The following is a 20,492-nucleotide window of genomic DNA, read 5'->3' on the forward strand; positions in this document are numbered from 1 at the left end:
TTTATTGTTATGGTTATATAAGATGAATTTATCTCATAAATACTTGCCCCCCACACAAAATTGTGTAACTATTATATAACCATCCAAAAGATATTAACTATTTAAAATACCATACTTATACTTTAAATATGAACAAAAAACAAATAAGCAGCATATAGTAAAAATTTAAATGCTAAAAACAATATAATAATAATAATAATAATAATAATATAAGCTGGCAACAAAAAATATGTATCCATTTAAAGCATTTAAAAGATATTACTATTTAAAATAACATATAGCACTTTAAATGCAAACGGAAAATCGACGAAATAATAATATAATAAAAATTAAAATGCTAAAAACCAAAAAATTAGCAATAAATAATAACACAAAGAAAAAGAAAATATATGTATTATAATAAGTTAAGGGGTAACGAATTGGTATTTTGAAAATAGTGTGTATATAAAGTGCATAATAAAATTTCCCATAAAAAAAAAAAAATAATAAAATGTGAAAAAAACAAATATAATAAAATAATAATACAAACAATTTTAAATAATAATCACATATTATTTAAAATTTTTTAGATCCTATTAAACGATATATTATTTGTTCAATGGAATTAATTTCTATTTATTTTGAAAAATACTGTCAACAAATTTGTTTAAAAATATTGAAAATAAATTTGGAGAAAAAAGGAAATGTGTATATGTTTACACAATACTAATGTGATATATATAATTTGTTGATGTCTTAAAAAAGTATGTCATAAAAATTTATGATTTCTTAATTTTCTATTTACACATGTGTGTGTAATATATGGAGTATTAATATCCCCCTTCATATTTATTTTATATTTTTGGTTATTTACAACTTTTTTTGAGGAAATATAGTTAAATATAAAAATGAATTTTTTAGTGACTACAAAGTTTAATATATAATAGGTTATTTGAATAGTTAAAACGATGGTTTCATCAAGGAATGTTCAGAAGGGATATATAAAAATGCCAAAATAATTCTACTAAGGAAAAATGAGGCGATTTACTATCTTTACTATAATGCATATAGCATTACGACAAAAACTATAAAATAAATAAAATAATAAAACACAAATTGGCAAACTATGTTATAATAATAACTGATTATGCATGATCACGTGAATAAACATACAGAATATCATATGTTTTAATTTTTTTTTATTTAAATAATACTAGTCTTTATATTTTGTTTTTATAGTATAATAGAAAATAAAGAGATGTTATTTATTTAATAATATTAGTGATGGTTTTTATCTTTATATTCTTCACATACTTCTAAAATTAATGCAATAGGTGATAATTATTAATTTATATACAATTATGGTATCAATTGCAGAGGCTTAAATATTATATAAGTTGCTAATTATTAGTATTAAAAAGTTATATGTTTGTTTCGTCGTTTTATCAAATAATAATTAAAGGGACATTCATTCATGTGTATCCATCGTAAATGGCAATATTAAAATACATAATTTTAAATTCCCTCATTTAATAAGAATTTAAATGCTTTAATACTGTATGAACAGTTCTAATTGTAATGTCTTTTTACTCACTTATAACTGCTAAAATTATATATATTTTTTCCTATTTACAATTTTGGCTATAAGATTGTATTAAAAAGAGAGAATATCACATTTCAAGTTATAAGGAATAATATGCAACTGTATATATAGTGAATTAAACAAATTTTATTATCAAGCTCATAAAATGTGTGTAGAGAAAAATTTTAATATATATATTTTTCATGTTATTATAAATAAGATATAAAAATATATTTTGAAACCTATATAAAAAATATAAATGTGAATGTCTAAAATAAGAATTTGAACAAAATATTTATAAACCATAAGCATATCTTCATTTTTAATGGTATATAATAATACCTAAATTGAAATTTAATAAATATTCCCATAAAATAAAAACATATTTGCAAACATTTGTTAATATCTAAATTAAATTTAAAAAGAGATTATCGTATTATTATTCTTTTCGTTAAAAAATTAAGTTATATATCATGGAATTTCGTTGCACATTTTGTATTGGAAATAATTATAAAAGTAAGGCTTGTTTTCCTATATATGTGAGAAAAAAAACAACCATAAATGTCCAAGCATAAAAATCTGTCTCGTATGAAATTACTTCGCATTATATATACAACATTTCGTCCATTGACCTTTTTATATTTTCGCTTATTTTTTTACATTCTAAATTCATAAGGACAAATTATTTCTGCACATTGTTAAAAATAGCAACCAAGTTGCATATACGAAAATAAATATATCGCTGATAAATTCTAGCATTTATAAAAATTACGTAAATATTTTATTTTAATTTTTTTTATTCTATACATTAAAGCATAACAGTATATGATTATTTATTTTTATTTATTTGTTTGTCATTTTTTTTATTTGCTTTTCTATTCACTATCATAATAATTTGTGTATATATTTTTTTTAATTCTCAACATTTGGTCTTTCTATTTTATCATCTATGCATTTGATATTTACGATTAAATTTATTCGTGTCAAACGATATCTATTATATTTACTTTTATTTTAATTTTCTCATTTTTTAAATAAAATTAATGAAACATATGTTCAAAAATATATTATGTCATAAAAAGGACAGACATGACAAAAATGATGCCATTAAAAAGGCTTTTTCTCTTTTTTCAGTCCCTAGCAATGAAAACGAAAGAATCATAAAATTTTGGCCTTTGAAGTTTAAGGAAAAGGACGAAGAAACTCTGTATATAATAAAACTATGCGATAATATGTATAGTAAAAAATATGTTATTCTTGTTTTTCATTTAATATCGCTGTTATTGATGTATTCAATTTGTCTAATTGTTGGGAATATCAACGGTACGAAATAGTTACACAATATTTAAAGAAAATAATAAGCATGTATACACATAATTAAATGATATTAATATTATGTATGCATATAATTTGTTCGTATGATTATTTTCTTTTTCTTTTCAGATTTGTTTTCAGTGCTAAAATTGACGTACATACTTTTACATGCATTTACCGCAATTAATATAATACTAATTATAATACTACATGCTACACACTATATTGAAATGTTTAAGAGTATTAAAGGAGGAATTTTCATATTCTATATTATGATGGTAAAAATAAATAATATATATAATATGATAACAAAATAAAGAAACACAAAAATGCTCAAACCAAACATTAGCATTAATCATTTTGTTATTTCTTTCAACAATATTAGCTTTGCTTACATATATATATTTTCTCTTCTCGCGGGGCTTTGATTCCTTTGCAGATATTTATCATATGGTGCTCATGGCTTTTTATATTATTTAATGATATTAAGGATCTATTACCAGTTGTTGTAAACGTAAATAACTTTTTATATGCAACATATGCAAATAATAAAATTAATATTGTTTTGTATTTTTTTGCATACCTCCCAATTTTCTATCTAATAACGATAATACCGTGCAGGTAATAAAAAAAGAAAAAGAAAAAAGATAGAAATGAAATAGAAAATTTTTATATTTTTCCCAAAAAGAGGCATAAACTAATATTTGATTTCTTCAAGAGAAAATTATGTGTACATACAAAATTATACAACTGCTTTATACATGTATACACATTTTTAGAATATGCTATTCCTGCGCTTTTGATGTTCTATTCTTTATAATGAAGGTGGTAATTTTCTCCGTTTACTATCTAATTACAATGAAAAGTTATATCCTAACAGACAAGTATTTAAAATATGTATAAAACTAAAGGAGTAACAAGCACATATATATATACATTAAACATATTAGAATATAATATTAATAGCATAAACAGTATTCCATCTATTATATATTTTTTTTTGTTAGCATCTTTATGATAATATCAGCTCTTGCAGGAAGTCTTTTTATTTTTGTTATAAGATATATTATTGAGATTCAAAGCCGTTTATCATTTCATAATTGGAACAAACAAACAAAACAAATTATCAAACTAAAAAAAACCCTAAGGGAGGAGAAACAAAAACTGTCAACTACAAACATTGAAGAAATTTATAACTTAATTAACGATGTAAGGTTTTTCTTATTTCTCAACATTAATTTTCTTACGTTTTGCGTATATATACAAATGTTTAATAATTATATTATAATAAAAAAGAAAAATATATTTCGTGTGCATAATTTAATTTCTAAAGTCCATAGGAAGTTGTTACAATGAGAACAAAAAGCAAAAGGAGACAGATTGGAGCATTGTGAACAATTTAGAAAAAATTTTAAATATTTTAAAAGAGGATAATTTATTTTCTCCTGATTTAAAAACTATAAATAAAAAGGTTAAGAAAAATTAATTAGACACCCTTTATATTAATTTCATATGTAGAGAAAAAGGGGAATTTACCATTACCTTTGTATCCACATTGACAATTTTGTGGTTCTTTTTCCTTTTTTTTATCAGAGTTATAACCACATATATGGTTATATTATGGATTTAAAAAAGGACAAAGAAATAATAAATGATAAAATAGAATCTAATGAAGAACCTGAGGGAGAATCAGAATCAGAGTGTGTTGATGAATCTAAGGAAGGATCACAAATTGAATCGATATTTGAATCAATCTCAGATGTGAAACCGAAGAAAAAATCCGATTTGGCATACGCAAGTAGCTATGAGGAAAAGGAAAACGAAATTTTGAGATATGACTTTAACATGAACATGGTACACACATATTTATAGTTAAAAGTGAATAATTTGTAATTGTTTAAATTATAAAGTATAGCACATATATAACTATTTATAAATACATGAAAATCAAATTACGTCCTAAATTTTTTTTTGCTCTTCTTTTAAGGATAAAGAAAATATAAGCATCGATACATGGGACACCAAATTTTTGGATCGCAAAGCACCAAACTGTGATGCATTTATTAAAATTGGATATATTTTATTGAATAAATATTATACTTCTAATCAAAATATATCTGTTAAAACTTTGTATTCCATGCTTTATGAAATGAAAAAAGGATATAACGACGTTCCATACCATAATTCTATTCATGCAGCTATGGTTATAAAAAAATTGTATAAACATATATATCCAATTATATATACATGTTTTCTGTGCACAAATGAAAAATGTCGACTTTAATTGTCTAATTATATTATTTAAGTTTTTGTTCGTGTTAGTATAACTTTAGTCAGTTTCCTCCTTTATTATATTTTTTAATTATTATTTTTTTATTTTCTAATATTCTTATATTTTTTCCCGTTCCGTTACCACATTATAGGTAACGAAACATTGCAGCATATTAATCACGAATTTAGATACTGTAAACATATTAAAAGATAATGAAATGGCTGCTTTCTTAATATCTGCTTTAGGACATGATATAGGACACTTTGGAAGAACAAACATGTTCCTCAAGAATTGCTCAAACTTTTTGAGCATAATTTATAATGATAAATCAATATTAGAGAATTATCATTGCTCATATCTATTTAGCATATTAAGCAAAGAAGAGTATAATATTTTCAAAAAGGAAGATTTAAAAACACTAACAAACTTGAGACAACAAATAATAGAAGTAATTTTAGCAACTGATATGAGCAAGCATATTAAAATATTAGCTCAATTTAGAATTAAGTCAATTAAAATAAAATCGTATATTGAAAAAAATATTGTGCTTTGTTTAAAAATGATAATAAAAGCTGCTGATTTGTCCCATAATTGTGTTGATTGGAGTGAACATTATTTATGGGTCAAAAGATTAGTAAATGAATTTTATTCAGAAGGAGATGACTTATTAGAAAGAGGTTTTGAACTTAACCCATTATTTGATCGAAAAGTTCATAATAATTTTATACAAATTCAAAGAACATTTTTAAGAGAGCTTGTCTTACCCTTAATAAGTTCTCTAAAAACTCTTGACACTAGCACCATTACTCAATTAATGCTGAATCAAGTTAAACGTAATTATTCCAAATGGACAAAAATTGAAAAAGATGAAACAAAAAAAGCAAAATATTTAAATGAATTATTAACTGATGTTCCCAATTCATGGAATGTTGCTTATGTACCAAATCTTAGTATATATAAATTATAAAAAACAAAAAAAGAAAATCTTTATAGATAGATATGCGCGTAATATTATATGAATAAGGCATCAATAATGTGATTCTATATATTTTATATTCAGGATGCTTTCTTTTGAGAATTTTATGTAATTATATTTGCCCAGTATTATCCTATATAATGCTCGCTATATATATTACATATCATAACATAATTAGGAAAAATGGAAACAAATATTAACATTTTTACATTTAAAAAGTACTCATAATACATTTTATATTAAAGCTTTACCATTTCACACTCACAATAAAAACTTTACTATTCAATGTTTTTATTTATAAGGTATTATTTTATTCTCATAGCATAATATTTATTATGTTTCTTTCTACATATGTATATAAAGTTTAAAGTACATTATTTTTACTATAAATTATATTTTCCGAAAATGCTTAATAAAATGAAACATAACTTAGATCTATCAAACATTAATATTTTTTCAAATACCAACATATATTATTTATTTATGTATTGCATACAAAATATTATATTATATACATCCATATATATGATAAATGGCAAATTTAATAATTTATATATTCCTCATTTTATAAAACTGTAGAGGGAGAAATATATTATATATATAAAAAATAAGGTTTTAAATTTCCATAAAAACAAGTTAAATTAATTCTTAATGGTAATATAAATACACCAGCTATGAAATAAAAATAAAGTCGTGTATACTTTATAATAGTTTTTCGTTTATACATTAATATAAGTATGTATATATAATAATCCCATAAATATTTACGTACAAATTAATAAGCATTTCCATAATAATTATATGTTCCGATAAATAATTGTAAATAATAAAAATATATATTACACAAATTAATAGTATAACTTTCTACTCTTTAAATATTCTCAAATATTTTCGTTAAATATTTTTTTATTAGATAAAAAAGATTCATAGAATAAATTTTCTTTCAAATATATTTTAAAACATTTTTTTATGTTATAACATATTTTTCCTTTTTTTGTATATAATCAATATAATTTATCGTATTTACCGTAAAGAATTTTCTTATAATATAGTTAATATCATATAAAAAGTTTTTTGATTTTTTAAATGATAATTTGAAGTGAAGTAATTGGTTTTACTTCCATTTAAAATCACATCATAGTGATTTTCATAAAAATTTGGTATATTCTTTCTGGTTATAAAAAATAGTTTTCATATGGCTAAGAGGCATAAATTAAAGATTACTACGTTGTCGATTTTTTTTTTTGTAATATTAACTGGGATTCATACCGTTTTTACCATATTTAACCAGAACGACTGTAAGTTTCATGAAAATATATAATCGTACTTGTACATATAAATAATATGTGATTGCATATGATGCAAATATATGCATGTATTACAAACTGCAAACTTTAGAAAATTGCTGTATCTCATTTTTATCATATGTGCCAATTCCTCTTACAATTATATATATATATATATATATATATATATATATGTATTTATAAATATGTATTAAATGTCCTTTCATGCTATATGCATTTCATTATGCACGGATTGACTCGTTTGTACCATTCCCCATAATTATATATATATACGAACTTTTCATTTCTTTTTGAAGGGATCAAATTTTACACAAGTTGCTCAGGAGAAGGTGATGTAAAATGGGAACTACTATACGTTTTAACCATTTTGAACAGTCTTATCTTAATAATAAATATAAATTACAAAGAAAATATAGACAAACTGAATAATAAGAAGACTGAAATTAGTGATATAAATGATGATTTAATAAATGTTGATATTAACGAGTTTAGTAATAATGAAAGAGATGACAGTGATGATGAACTTGAAAAAGAAAAAAGATACAACAAATTAAAGATAAAAAATCTATATAGTATTAGTAATTCAAGAATTTGCTACTATAGTATGTGGATATTGTGCTATTATTTTATATACTTCTTATGTTTCTTGAGCTTTTTATATGGTATCAGATTATTTAATAACAATTTAATTAATATATATACAATAAGAACATGTAAAATTGAAAAATTAGAAAATTATATAATATCAGAAAATACATTTACAAGTTTATATTGGGTATTTATCAACTTTAACGTATTTATGAGTAAATATACAGACTCCTTTTATGCAATTAATTATGTAAATTTTAATATCGAATTTAGTACAAAAAAGAAAAGAACATTATTTTTCCTAAATTATGCTTATCAGTTATTATTAATAACTTATTCAATATATAAAAATGTATTATTATATAAAAGAGGGTTATATAATTTGAATCAAATTGTATGCTCAATTATTTTCCTTTGTTTAATATTATATACCATTTTCGAAATTACATATGTCTTAGAAATAAATAAGCCATCTTATTACAGTATGCCGAAATTATCATATAATTATGTATGGTCCATTATTTATTTGTTTGTTATTTTTATTTCATCTGTTATATTCTATTTTTCTGTTTACTCATATTCTATAAAAGACACCTTTGTAAATTTTCAAACCATGCTATGGCTTTTTTTCATTTCGTTAACATACATAAAAAGGAAACAATTGTTTATTACGCCGTAATATTTATTTATTTTTGTTTTTTAATTTTATTTTCTTCATTATATTTAACTTATTTTATTAATCTGTAATTATTTTTTTTATTTTTTGTGTGAAATTGTGATAAAAAGAGAAAAACTTTTTAATGTAAAAAATTGAGACAAAAAACATAAAAATGATAATATTTGCATAAATTATAAAATAAATGACAAATTCAGCGCAGGAAATATATTATAGAATTACCAAAGCAACAAAATAAATATTATAAAAAGTGAATAAATAAAAATATAGTAAAAATACACATTCATGTATGTAAACACTTTCGTTGAAAGAATAGGAATATGAAACAATAATTATTATTTCTCATTCTTTCTTAAATAAAAAGAAAAATTAGTTTTTTTATTGTCTTTACCATCAAAAGTCAATATATTTGCACTATGTATATATGTGCACATAAAAATGGAAAAGTAAATGGTAAAAGTTAAAATAATTAGCTTCAATAAGCAAACTTTCATGCCTTCATATATATTAACTCATAGAAAAATAAAAATATATTTTTTTTATTTTGTTGTTTTATAAACAGAAATATTTATAGACGTAATTTATATTGGTCATATTATAATAACATTTTTATGCACAATGAAATGCATAAGTATGTGTATGGATTGATATACGCAATTATAGGCATGTGTGTAGATGAATATACTTATTTTTCTATATAGAAAAACAAACTACTATATTATATATAATACAAAATGGACAGAATCAAAACTGAAGTGGCATTTTTAATCTATAACCTTGAATTCGGAAAATTGAAAAATAACCACCAGTCATATGTTATAAATGAATTAAATAGGAAAATTAACAAATACACATCTTTTATATTAGATAGTAGCTACAAGCATGTTAATAATTTCTCTTATTCAACAAATATATTTCATTATTTTTACAAAGTAACGGAATATTATATTTTAAAATATTTCAACAGCATTATTGTTGACTCTATTTTTTATTTCAAATGTATAAATGACCTAAAGAACAAATCTCATTGTGGTGCACAAAATGATGAATCTAAACTTTATAAATGCATATATAAAGAGAAAAATGAAAAGATGCTAGAAAATTGGAATAATAATGACTCAAATTATTATACTTTTGATTATCAAGTATTAACAAATTTTATTCAAAATTTAAAAAAATTATATGAGAAAAATAATTGTGTTGCTTCGAATGCAGGTGGCAAAAACATAACAAAAGCAAAAGACAGCGAGAAAACAACTCGACAAAAAAATGACGACAATAATGCTACTAAACCGGAAAAATGCAATAATAAAAATGAAGATAGACAAAACAACGAGAATGAAATAAAGAATGCTAGTGAAAGTTTTAAATTTGGAAAAACATTTATATATGCCATATGTGAAATTAATAACAGTCTTTATAATAAAAAAAATAGAATGATATGTATAACAAAAATATTTCGTAAAATTGTTAATAAAAAAAAAATGAGAAAATATATATGTGAAAATGATAAAATGGCAAAAAAAATGTATTTAAAATTTATTTTAAATTTATCATTAGGTATCTTTATATACCTATATATGTATAGATATATTAAAAAAAAATATAAGAATATTGATTTTTTTATATTTTTAAATAACCTAAAAAATATTAGGCAAATATATTCTAATAATACTTCTTATTTTGAAAAACAACAAATTATTAGCTTCATTAAATATATCAAATTTATAAATATTCAAATGTTTCAATATGCATATATATCATTCTTTGTAAATATATACAAGTATATTAACTTAATTCATAATACAACTCTCGTAACACTTTATTATTATTTTAAAAAAATAAATAAAAAACATAAATGGAAAATCAAGTTGATAAAAAAAAAAGACGGAAAAAATTCCGGACACCAAAATAATGACCCTTATGAATATTTTATAATAGAGCATGATGGCAAACAAAAATGTAATGAAAGTTATTGCCACGATAATAAAAATGTATGTGATAAGGAGTTTGTATATAATCAAAATATTTCTAACGAAATCGGGCAAATAGAAAAGGAAAAAGGGGTTAAGAATGAAAACGTAGGGAAAAATGTGACAAAAAACTTGGAATTTCCTCAAAGTGATAATGCAAATCTTAACACTAAAAATATTAATACTAAATTGATTAATGATATAAATAACAAAAGAGCGATTGAAATTGGTTTAAGTGGTTCTTATGATTATAATAATAACAAGCAATGTAACATTGGATTTAATTGGGTAGAGATCAAAAAGGAAAGTATCCTTTCTATGAAAAATAATATAAATGGAATTAATGAAATTATATTTGATAACTATATTTATGTCTTTATATTTTATAAATATATAAGAAATATAAAGAAAAGTATGAAATATAACATTACAAAAATACAAAGTAATATTAAAAAAATGATTCATCTATTTATTAATATATGTAAAACGAATAATGACGAAAATAACAAGATGGAACAAAAGATGCCATTAAGCATGAATACAGAAGATACAAAAAATATTAGCAATAATATTTTAGGCGATCAAGAATGCAACAATAATTATATTAATGATTCAACACAATTCTTAATATATTTTAAATACATAGAGTTGTGTAAATATTACAAAAGTTGCATAAAAATAAATTATGAAATTATAAAATCGGTACACACATTTCACATATTGTTAACACATTTTTTTAAATATTTTCCTGTCTTAAATTTTAAAAAAGGGAATTGCATCATATATAATTATTATGATAAATCGTATATATATAAAGAACAAGCATCAAATGAAAATATTGACACAAAAAAAGCAGGTAAAGTAAATAAAGAATGCTTTTTTGATATATTTAAAAATGTTAAGGATTATGAAATAGATTTTTTATATTTCAATGAATACCAAAAAAAAAAAGATGATGTAGATGAAACACTACAAAGCATAGAAGAAAATAACCAAGTTGAATCTTTTAGTGAAGTGTTTCATATTGATGATAATACTAATTTTGATTCTACTAATTTATCACAAAACAATTTTACAAAAGAAAATATAAATGATCATGAAAACACAGATAATAATTATAGTAATGGCTATATAGAAGGTTTAAAAAAAATATTTTTATACTGCATAAACAATAATCTAAATGATTTCCTAATAAGCGTAAATATGGAAGAAAATTTTCAAATAAAAAGAGACACATCAGAAAACGAAAAAAATATTTCGATCATAAATCAAAATAAAGGTGATGAGCTTGTCAAAAAATGCAGAAGCGATAGTATTTTAGAAATCTTAAAAACCAATAAAGCATTATACAGCAAAATATTAGAAATTATAGAAGGGTTTTCGAAAGGCATGTCAAATATTATACAAAATTATGAATATGACTTAAATCGATACAGTAAAAAGGTCTTAGATATATATGATAATAATGTTTTTGATATACACTATAAAATTTCTAATCAAAATACAATTGAAAGTGAAGAAGAAGTAAAAAACAAAAAATTATTGGAAGTAAAAATATTTTTAGATTATAAAAAGTTATATAACAAAAAAACAGTGGAAACTCAAACACCCGTTTCATTTTTTAAAAATGATAAAGCAATACAAATAGCAAAAGATACAGAGACAATAACGATATCAGAACAATTTATTCAAACACGAAAAAACAATAATCCTATTTTTTATTTAAGTGATATATATAGTTAATTTTTATTCTGTCATTTATTATCAAAAAAGAAAGTTTTAAATATATTTTGTGGAGCGATATAATATTGTTCTCATATGTGATATATTTGTCCTACACTTTAACATTAATTAGCTTATCGAATTTTCATTTCATATTTCATAGTATATATTTTATTTTTCATCTTGTAATTTTTATTTGACTGAATTTTATTTTTGTGGTATTCTATACTAATATATATATAAATACACATGTAAGTTTTTTTTCTTTTTTTTTAATGCCATTTATTTTTTTATAAATTTACAAATTTATTATTCTATATGATTATAAAAGCTCATATTTCGGTATATCATTTTGCTAACACTGTTTTTGAAAATACTATATATGTATAATATATAAGAACAAAAATAGAGAAAATGCTTTTTTATTTTTTTCTTCAAAAATTATAACCCCCACACCATTTTTAAACTTTCTTTTTTTATTGAAATTCATTAGAACTATTTCACCAAATGATTGTTAATTTTTTTTTATAATTACTAACCCTCTAAAAATCCTTCGTAATATATTCCACATATTTTTTTAGCTTAGCTTTTTGGCACATTTGTTTTCCCACGATTTATTATACAGTTGCGAAGATGCACTTATAGAAATATAAAATTGGATGAAATATAACATCCGTTTCACAAATATTACAAAATGAGTAATATTGCATATAAAGTCAATTAAAATGCTAAGGAATATATTTGGAAATAGAAAATATTGTAATAAAATTCGAATATTGAATTCGCGATATATTCACAATAGTCATTTAAATAAGACCCTTAAAAATCGATATAATGAAAAAGTAAGAGATAAATATTTGGATAATATATACAACAATGAAATCGATATTAATACTATAAATAGAAATGTGAAAAATAAAAAAATTGATTACCTTAGACAATTAATATACGATGAAATTGATGAGGATGAGTATTTATTAAATGAAAATATTATTCAAGAAATCAAAAAAAAAAAAAATAATAATAGAGGCAGTATTAATAATAATGAGGGTTCGGAAAATTCGGGGCATCAATGTAAAAATAAACAAAGTAAGGAAGGAAATGCAGAAATGGGCGAATCCCAATATAAGCAGGCTATCCGAATATATAATTTATTGAAGTTAAATGATACAACAAATATTTTTGATGAAGATGTTTTCATGAACATAGATAGTAAAATAAATCATGACATATATGAATTTGCCAAAAACAATATTATAAATGACAACTATAATGGTGTAGAAAACAAAAAAAATCTTAAAGAAAAAACTATAGATGTAAAAGCAGTTAAAGTAAATTCAATTACTGATAAATCCAACAGTTCGGAGCATAAAAAAGATGGTACTAACGATTCTTTTGATAGTAACATAATAAATAACGGCTCAATTTTAAATGATAATATATCAAATGACCAAACATTTGATGAAAGTAACTTTATGAACATAACCAAAATGAATTTGCCTGTATTTAATCCAGCTAGCTTTTGCTTAGCTATTGAATCATTGACTAACCATATATGTGACGATTTAATTTTTTTATTTGGAGATTTATCAGATAAAATAAAAATCCCAGATAATAATGAAGGCGATAGATTATATAAATATGTGCAATCTTTGTGTAATTTTTTTTGTTTAGAAAAAAATGAACATGATGTAGACAGATGGATAGAAGATGTTTATAAAGATGTAAAATATAAATTACCATCAAATATTCGGAATATTAAAGACAATTATATAAAGAACTGGTTAAAAGGGCATATAAATAGAGTTTTAATAAACGAAAAAAAAAAAAATGAATTTTTATATAAAGAAAAATATTATAACTTAGGAAATGATTTTTTATATGATAATTTATCAATAGATAATGATACTGTTGTAGATACAAAAAAACACTTTTCTACATCTAAGTTAACACATTATTTTAAAACAATTATTGAATTTTTATTAGAAAAAAAAATAAATAGTGATTTAGAAGAACAAATAAATATGATGTTTTTAAATTTAAAAAAAATCGGTTTAGATAATTGGTTAAAAATGGATGTAAGGGATTTTGAAAAATATCTTTTACGAAATAATAATTCAAATTTTCTCGAAATTGTTGAAAATGATAAGCATACATCTTATTTAATGCTAAAGTGTGCTAGCAGAAATATTACGGATTTTACCTTTTATGAGGAATTTTCTCCATTCTATCTTTTTCATGAAAAGCCCAAAAACTCGATAGAGGAAAGGATAAATAATATACAAGAGAATAAACATATATCTGATCAAGAATTAAAAAAGATGATATATTCAAATCAATCGTCTTTAACTATTATTAAAACTGATGATAAAAGTGATGGATCTTACAATGAAATGGATATTGACCTGTTTATAGAAAAAGAAAAAAAATACAACATGAACAGATCTCTGATTACTTATTCATTTGATCAAAATACAGATACTTATAACTACAAATATAAGCAAATACCTAATACTATTTATGATCACAATACAAACAAATACATAAGAGAAAAAGATACGATTGATCCCATGTTAAAATTAAATGAAATGAGATCATCAATATTGGAAGTCAAACGAATGATGAGCATGACTAAAGGTGACCACATTATATTTATGCTTATATTACATTATCTGCATACCTATATATATACAACACATTTCTTATTTTTTCATCCATATTTCGAAATATTTCAAGTGTTTCACCTTAATAGGGACTAATATTATTATATCATTTTAATATTATTTTTTATATACGTTCATTGTATCTTTAAAAGCTATATATATAAACATTTATATGCTCATATAATTATTTATATGTTTTATTTTTGTTTTTTTATATTTTTAGATGGAAGAGTTTATTACATAAGAATAATTATAATCATAGGAAACGGAAAGGGAGTGTATGGTTATGGAGTAGGATTTGGAAAAAATCTTAAGGAAGCACGAAATAGCGCTTTACTAAATTCAATTAATAATTTAGATTTTATAGATTATAATTATAAAAATTGCATTTTGAATTTTCCAGTGAGTGGGCAAGAATATTCATCACATGTAAAAATAATACCTAGGCCACTAGGAAAAGGGTTGAAAATAAACAGAAAATATTTACCATTAGGATATATATTAGGATTAGATAATGTAAAAATATCTTTTAGTGGTAGTAATAAATGGATGAGTAGAATAAAAGCATTAAAAAGATGCTTAGACAAAATTGTATCTATTAAAACATTATGTAAAATGACGGGGAAAAAATATGTCTGTCATTTTGCACCACATTATTGCACTAGTCATTGGCCAGATTACTGGTTTAAAAATATATTAAAAGAGTATAAATATAAAATTCAAAGAATTCAAAAAAAAAGAAGCGCAGTATGCAGAAAAAATTTCAGATCGAATATTTCAAAAATCCCTGAAGAGGTATACCCGGATTTTACTCCATATACTTGGAAAACTCCAATTCAAAAACATATTGAATCGCAAAAATTTAAAAAATATATTGATAATAATATTTACCACACCAATGTATTCTAAGAAAATTTTTTGTTTTTACATATATACCAATATACAAAAAAATAATATATGCATATATACTTTTGTTTTTCAATTTGATTTATACGATAGTTAACAAATTGAAGCATCAAATTATTCATATTGTGTACATAAAACTGAATAAATGGTTATTATATTACCCCGTTCTTTATGAACCAATTTTTATGTTTTAAGGATGTAATCATAAAAACCTATATTTTTCTTTACAATAGGTATTTATTTTTGTGTAATCTCTCTTATACATATTTGCTACACACACCTATTGAACTCTTTTTGTTTATATTATAACTTGCTTTAATTATTGCAATTTTTTTAATAAAAGTTTTTGAAAAAATGTATTATAAACGAAAAAAAAGGAAAGAGAAAATATAATGGAGAATTTTTTATATATATATATAAATAAATTTATTTACACTGATCATTATTTTATTCTCGTATATGCATAATATTATTACAAATTAAAACAGTTTTAAAATATGCAAAAATATAATAATAAAATTTTACAATATTTAATTCAAAAGGCAAATTACAACAAATGGCAACAAAACAGAGATTGTTCATTGCTATATTATTCTTCAGTCTTTTATTATTTTAAGTATCTCTTTATTTCCCCTTTTAATAAATATTTTAATGCTCTTTATTTATCATTAATTGTCTTTCTTCGAACATTCTCGGGGTACTAATATTTATTAAAGCGTAGAATCCAATAAAAAGGAAAAAAATCATTAAAATAATTATCATTTCCTGAGATAAGATAGTCTACAAAAAAAATATAACATATTTTGTATATATAATATATTATTAAACATGTATACACATTACTAGGGTACTATATTTTGTTTTAGATTCTTACCGGATTGGTGTGATAAACGTTTTTGTTCTGTTTAACATCGTTGAGATTATCAAAAATGTCACCTTCTTTGCATGCCGTTAAATAAGATATATAATTAGGATGTTTCTTGTAAATTCCATTTATATCTATAAGGAAATAAAATTTTTATTACACAAATGATTTATAAAATCATTTATGTTCCATATTATATTATTTATATATTGAAGGAATAATTAAAACAGTATTCATATTTTTTTGTTTTTCTTTACCATCATTATTTGCAGCTGTATATACGTAGATAGAAAAAGTATATATCTGTAAACCCAAAATTTGAAAAAGTGATGATATATATTTCTTAAATATTTTATAAAAATCAGTGTTCAATTTTTTCATAAATACTATAATCATTTTATATATATGTGACTTATTTAATTAATGTATTTTATCATAAACTTACGTCATTTGAATTTGCATATTTCTTTGTCTCTAATTCATCTGAATGATAATAATAATTTAATAATGTTTAGGATAAAAACATATATGGGCATGCGCATAAATATATGTATATGATTTATTATGTTCTTATTATAACATTTTTTTATAAAATATTAAATATACCAAAATATTTTAGATTTCGCCCTTTGATTAAATCCTTAACATAACCACATGATTCATTTATGGTAGTACTATACTGTAAATGTAATAGCATTGATAATAATTTTAAAAGAGCATATATATATATATGTCATTAACGATATGATGGAATTAATTTACATTTTTTTTACACTTTATATATTACTTTTAAAACATTTTGGTATTTATTTATTATAGTTTTGCTTGTGGCCTATATAAACAAAGATTATATGATAAGGGAGTTGAAAAAAAAAATAAGAATTGTATTATTGATTAATTCCTTACAGTTTTGTCTAAAAATATGTTAAAAACTTTCTGAAATAAGAAAAAAAAGGGAATATAAAATATATATGATTATATAGATATGAATATAATTATACAAAATCCTTATAAAAAGTTGTTTATATATCAGTATTTACATCATCTAGGTTCAAAACGGTTTCTTTATCAAAGTTATCGATGGCATCATTAGAACTATTAAAAAAGGAATGAAACGAATTGTATATGTGAATAAGCTCTAACATATAATTACATGCTTATTTATATAAGACATCAAATTGATATATTTGTTCATAAATTATATACATAACAATTAAAAATCAATTATTTTGTGACAATAAAAGTTAAAATATATATTCACAAGGTTTTTAACTCTTAAGAAATAATGCTAATATATATGTTGAATTATGCTTACTCTACTATTATAGTATCACAATGAATTAGATGCTTCAGGAAACAAAAAAACGCTAGTAAAAGAACAAACACGTTTCTAAACATTTTTAATAAATTAAAAAAAAAAAAAAAAAACAAGCTAAGGATTTCAGGAATATATTCTTTATTTTATTAAGAATAACATAATTAAAAAACTATAAAGTGGTATGCATTTACAAAAATTAAATCAAAAAAAAAGCAAAAAAGGACAAAGAAAAAGAAAAGATGGGACTTATATACGTTTAATTATTTAAATACTTCAAAGTTCAATGTGAATACATAATTATATATATATAATATTAATATGTTTACTCGTGAAAATTATACATAATGCAATCATTTATAATAACATATATTTTGGCAATTCCCCCAATATTTTTTTTGTTAACTCCCATTAATTTTTGTTTATTCTTTAATTAATATAAATTTTATTATGTTTTTTGATTGATTTTTATTTCAATATATATGCATTTTTGTGTGCATATAGGCCTAAATGCTATTTCCATATTTTTGAAATTATATAAGAAAAATAATTATACAATTTTTATGTTTATATTTCAAAGTAATATTTTTTTAATTTTATAAATATTAAGAAAATCTTAATTAAAGCAGTGAATATATTGATTTAAAAAATATGGATGTATCAAATTTTTCATAAGTTACAAAAGTTTAAATAATATACATATTATGATTTCGAATTAATCATACAAAAAATAAAGAAAATGAATAAAATAATAATCGCATAAATAAATTAATTTTGGAAAAAACAAAGCTATATTTCTTATGAATATATATTAAAAAAAAATGAAATTTGAATGTAGATATTTATAATAATATTTATTTATGGATTATGCTTAGTTTTTAAATTCATTAATCCCTTTTTTAATTACCTATAAAATTAAGAAAAAGGCGAAGAGAATAAATATGCATATATAAAATGGAAAAAGGGAATCATGTGATTTCCCGACCAATAAACATATTATTATCCGTATATGGTGGTGAAAAAGTAAAAATACTGGTAAAGGCACATAAGTAGATATGATTTGAATGCCCATACATATAATGTTTTGGATATATGGTTAAATTATACATAAAATATCATATCAGCATATTCATTAACCTTGAATAGCATCATATATATATGTGTATGGATAAGAAATACTTAATGGCAATTTACTTATTTTATATATTATTACCGACAAAAGAAGGCAATCAAAATTTTTTGAGGGTGTAAACATTTTATATTCGTCCAAATGTATAATATTTTTATTTCCTAAATTTTTTAATTCATTTATCGGATCACACATATGTATATATTCGATTTCCTTTTTATTGTGGTTATAGCATTTTTTCCCCTTTTTATTACTATTTTCTTGGTCAATATAATTTAAAATTCTGTGCATTGTTTGGCTATCTATGTCCTTAATATCAATAATTCCGGTTTTAACGAATTGCTTTAAAATTCGACTAAATTTTTTAACCCATCCATTACCATCAATTTCGCCATTTGCTGTAATTAATAATAGATATTCTTTTGTTTCAATTCGCAATTTATCAGTTAAGTAAAAAAAGCTTGTTAATACTCTAACCTTTAGAGAACTAGACATATATAAAAAGCGTTCAGATATATATTTTATTAATTTTTCATTTAATAATTTTGATGCTTGGGATGAAGACCAATTATTTTTTATGCATTCTAAATATTTTATATACTTGTCACTTATTTCATTAATTTCGTCTTTATTTATTATAAGGCTATTTTTTGATTTTCTACTTTTAGTATCTTCTTTGTTCTCCATACTATCATTGTTATAGTTGATATCCTTACCCTGTTCTTCTTCATCTTCACAAATTTCTTTATTAGCTTTTTGATCGTTTTCCATAGAATTATGAATATCACTTTCCATCATCTAACCATAGATAATTTAGGGTATGCCAAACAAATTCATTTGCAGCATAAAATTATAACTATATATGTGTGAATTGCATTCAAATATAATCAAATCGTATTATGTTTTTTTCCAATGCTTTTAAATGATGTGTAAACTTGTTATAATATTATAAAGAATATCCCCAAGTAACCATAATCGTATATAGTAGATTTTATTATTTTCTAAATTTGAAATTATGATTTTTTCTTATAGCATTTTAAAGTTTTAATATAATTAAAAACTGCAGTTTAAATTAATTTTTTGGAATTTTATTTTTTTGATTTATAGCATTTTTAACATTTGCGTTATAATAATATTTATTATTAAAATGTTATTGTTGTGATAGTTATTACTATTACCATTTATATTTTTTTATACATGTATATAATATTATATGTGTATATTT

At 21.9% G+C, this 20,492-nt stretch overlaps 6 protein-coding genes across 6 annotated transcripts; 4 read left to right on the forward strand and 2 right to left on the reverse strand.

Moving 5' to 3' along the window:
- Positions 1-2,604: 2,604 nt before the first annotated feature.
- Positions 2,605-6,114, forward strand: PBANKA_1419900 (cGMP-specific 3',5'-cyclic phosphodiesterase gamma, putative; the record flags this gene model as incomplete). Its single annotated transcript, XM_034567534.1, has 9 exons — positions 2,605-2,884; positions 3,005-3,153; positions 3,315-3,496; positions 3,655-3,759; positions 3,883-4,084; positions 4,209-4,346; positions 4,469-4,729; positions 4,863-5,078; positions 5,299-6,114. 9 exons carry the CDS (start codon positions 2,605-2,607, stop codon positions 6,112-6,114), a joined length of 2,349 nt encoding a protein of 782 aa, XP_034424021.1.
- Positions 6,115-7,318: 1,204 nt separating this feature from the next.
- On the forward strand, positions 7,319-8,697 carry PBANKA_1420000 (GPCR-like receptor SR25, putative; the record flags this gene model as incomplete). Its single annotated transcript, XM_034567535.1, has 2 exons — positions 7,319-7,421; positions 7,727-8,697. The coding sequence occupies 2 exons, from the start codon at positions 7,319-7,321 to the stop codon at positions 8,695-8,697; spliced, it is 1,074 nt and encodes a 357-aa protein (XP_034424022.1).
- A 731-nt stretch (positions 8,698-9,428) lies between these two features.
- PBANKA_1420100 (conserved Plasmodium protein, unknown function) lies at positions 9,429-12,410 on the forward strand (the record flags this gene model as incomplete). The annotated part of the gene is made up of 1 exon (XM_034567536.1): positions 9,429-12,410. One exon carries the CDS (start codon positions 9,429-9,431, stop codon positions 12,408-12,410), a length of 2,982 nt encoding a protein of 993 aa, XP_034424023.1.
- A 704-nt stretch (positions 12,411-13,114) lies between these two features.
- PBANKA_1420200 (mitochondrial ribosomal protein S5 precursor, putative) lies at positions 13,115-15,961 on the forward strand (the record flags this gene model as incomplete). Its single annotated transcript, XM_034567537.1, has 2 exons — positions 13,115-15,026; positions 15,276-15,961. The coding sequence occupies 2 exons, from the start codon at positions 13,115-13,117 to the stop codon at positions 15,959-15,961; spliced, it is 2,598 nt and encodes an 865-aa protein (XP_034424024.1).
- A 645-nt stretch (positions 15,962-16,606) lies between these two features.
- On the reverse strand, positions 16,607-18,221 carry PBANKA_1420300 (conserved Plasmodium protein, unknown function; the record flags this gene model as incomplete). Its single annotated transcript, XM_034567538.1, has 9 exons — positions 16,607-16,738; positions 16,833-16,957; positions 17,081-17,126; positions 17,269-17,306; positions 17,430-17,502; positions 17,611-17,655; positions 17,730-17,759; positions 17,864-17,918; positions 18,139-18,221. 9 exons carry the CDS (start codon positions 18,219-18,221, stop codon positions 16,607-16,609), a joined length of 627 nt encoding a protein of 208 aa, XP_034424025.1.
- Positions 18,222-19,009: 788 nt separating this feature from the next.
- Positions 19,010-20,065, reverse strand: PBANKA_1420400 (negative elongation factor A, putative; the record flags this gene model as incomplete). The annotated part of the gene is made up of 2 exons (XM_034567539.1): positions 19,010-19,045; positions 19,352-20,065. 2 exons carry the CDS (start codon positions 20,063-20,065, stop codon positions 19,010-19,012), a joined length of 750 nt encoding a protein of 249 aa, XP_034424026.1.
- Positions 20,066-20,492: the final 427 nt, after the last annotated feature.

This window comes from Plasmodium berghei (assembly GCF_900002375.2).
Source record: "Plasmodium berghei ANKA genome assembly, chromosome: 14".
Taxonomy (NCBI): Eukaryota; Apicomplexa; class Aconoidasida; order Haemosporida; family Plasmodiidae; genus Plasmodium; species Plasmodium berghei.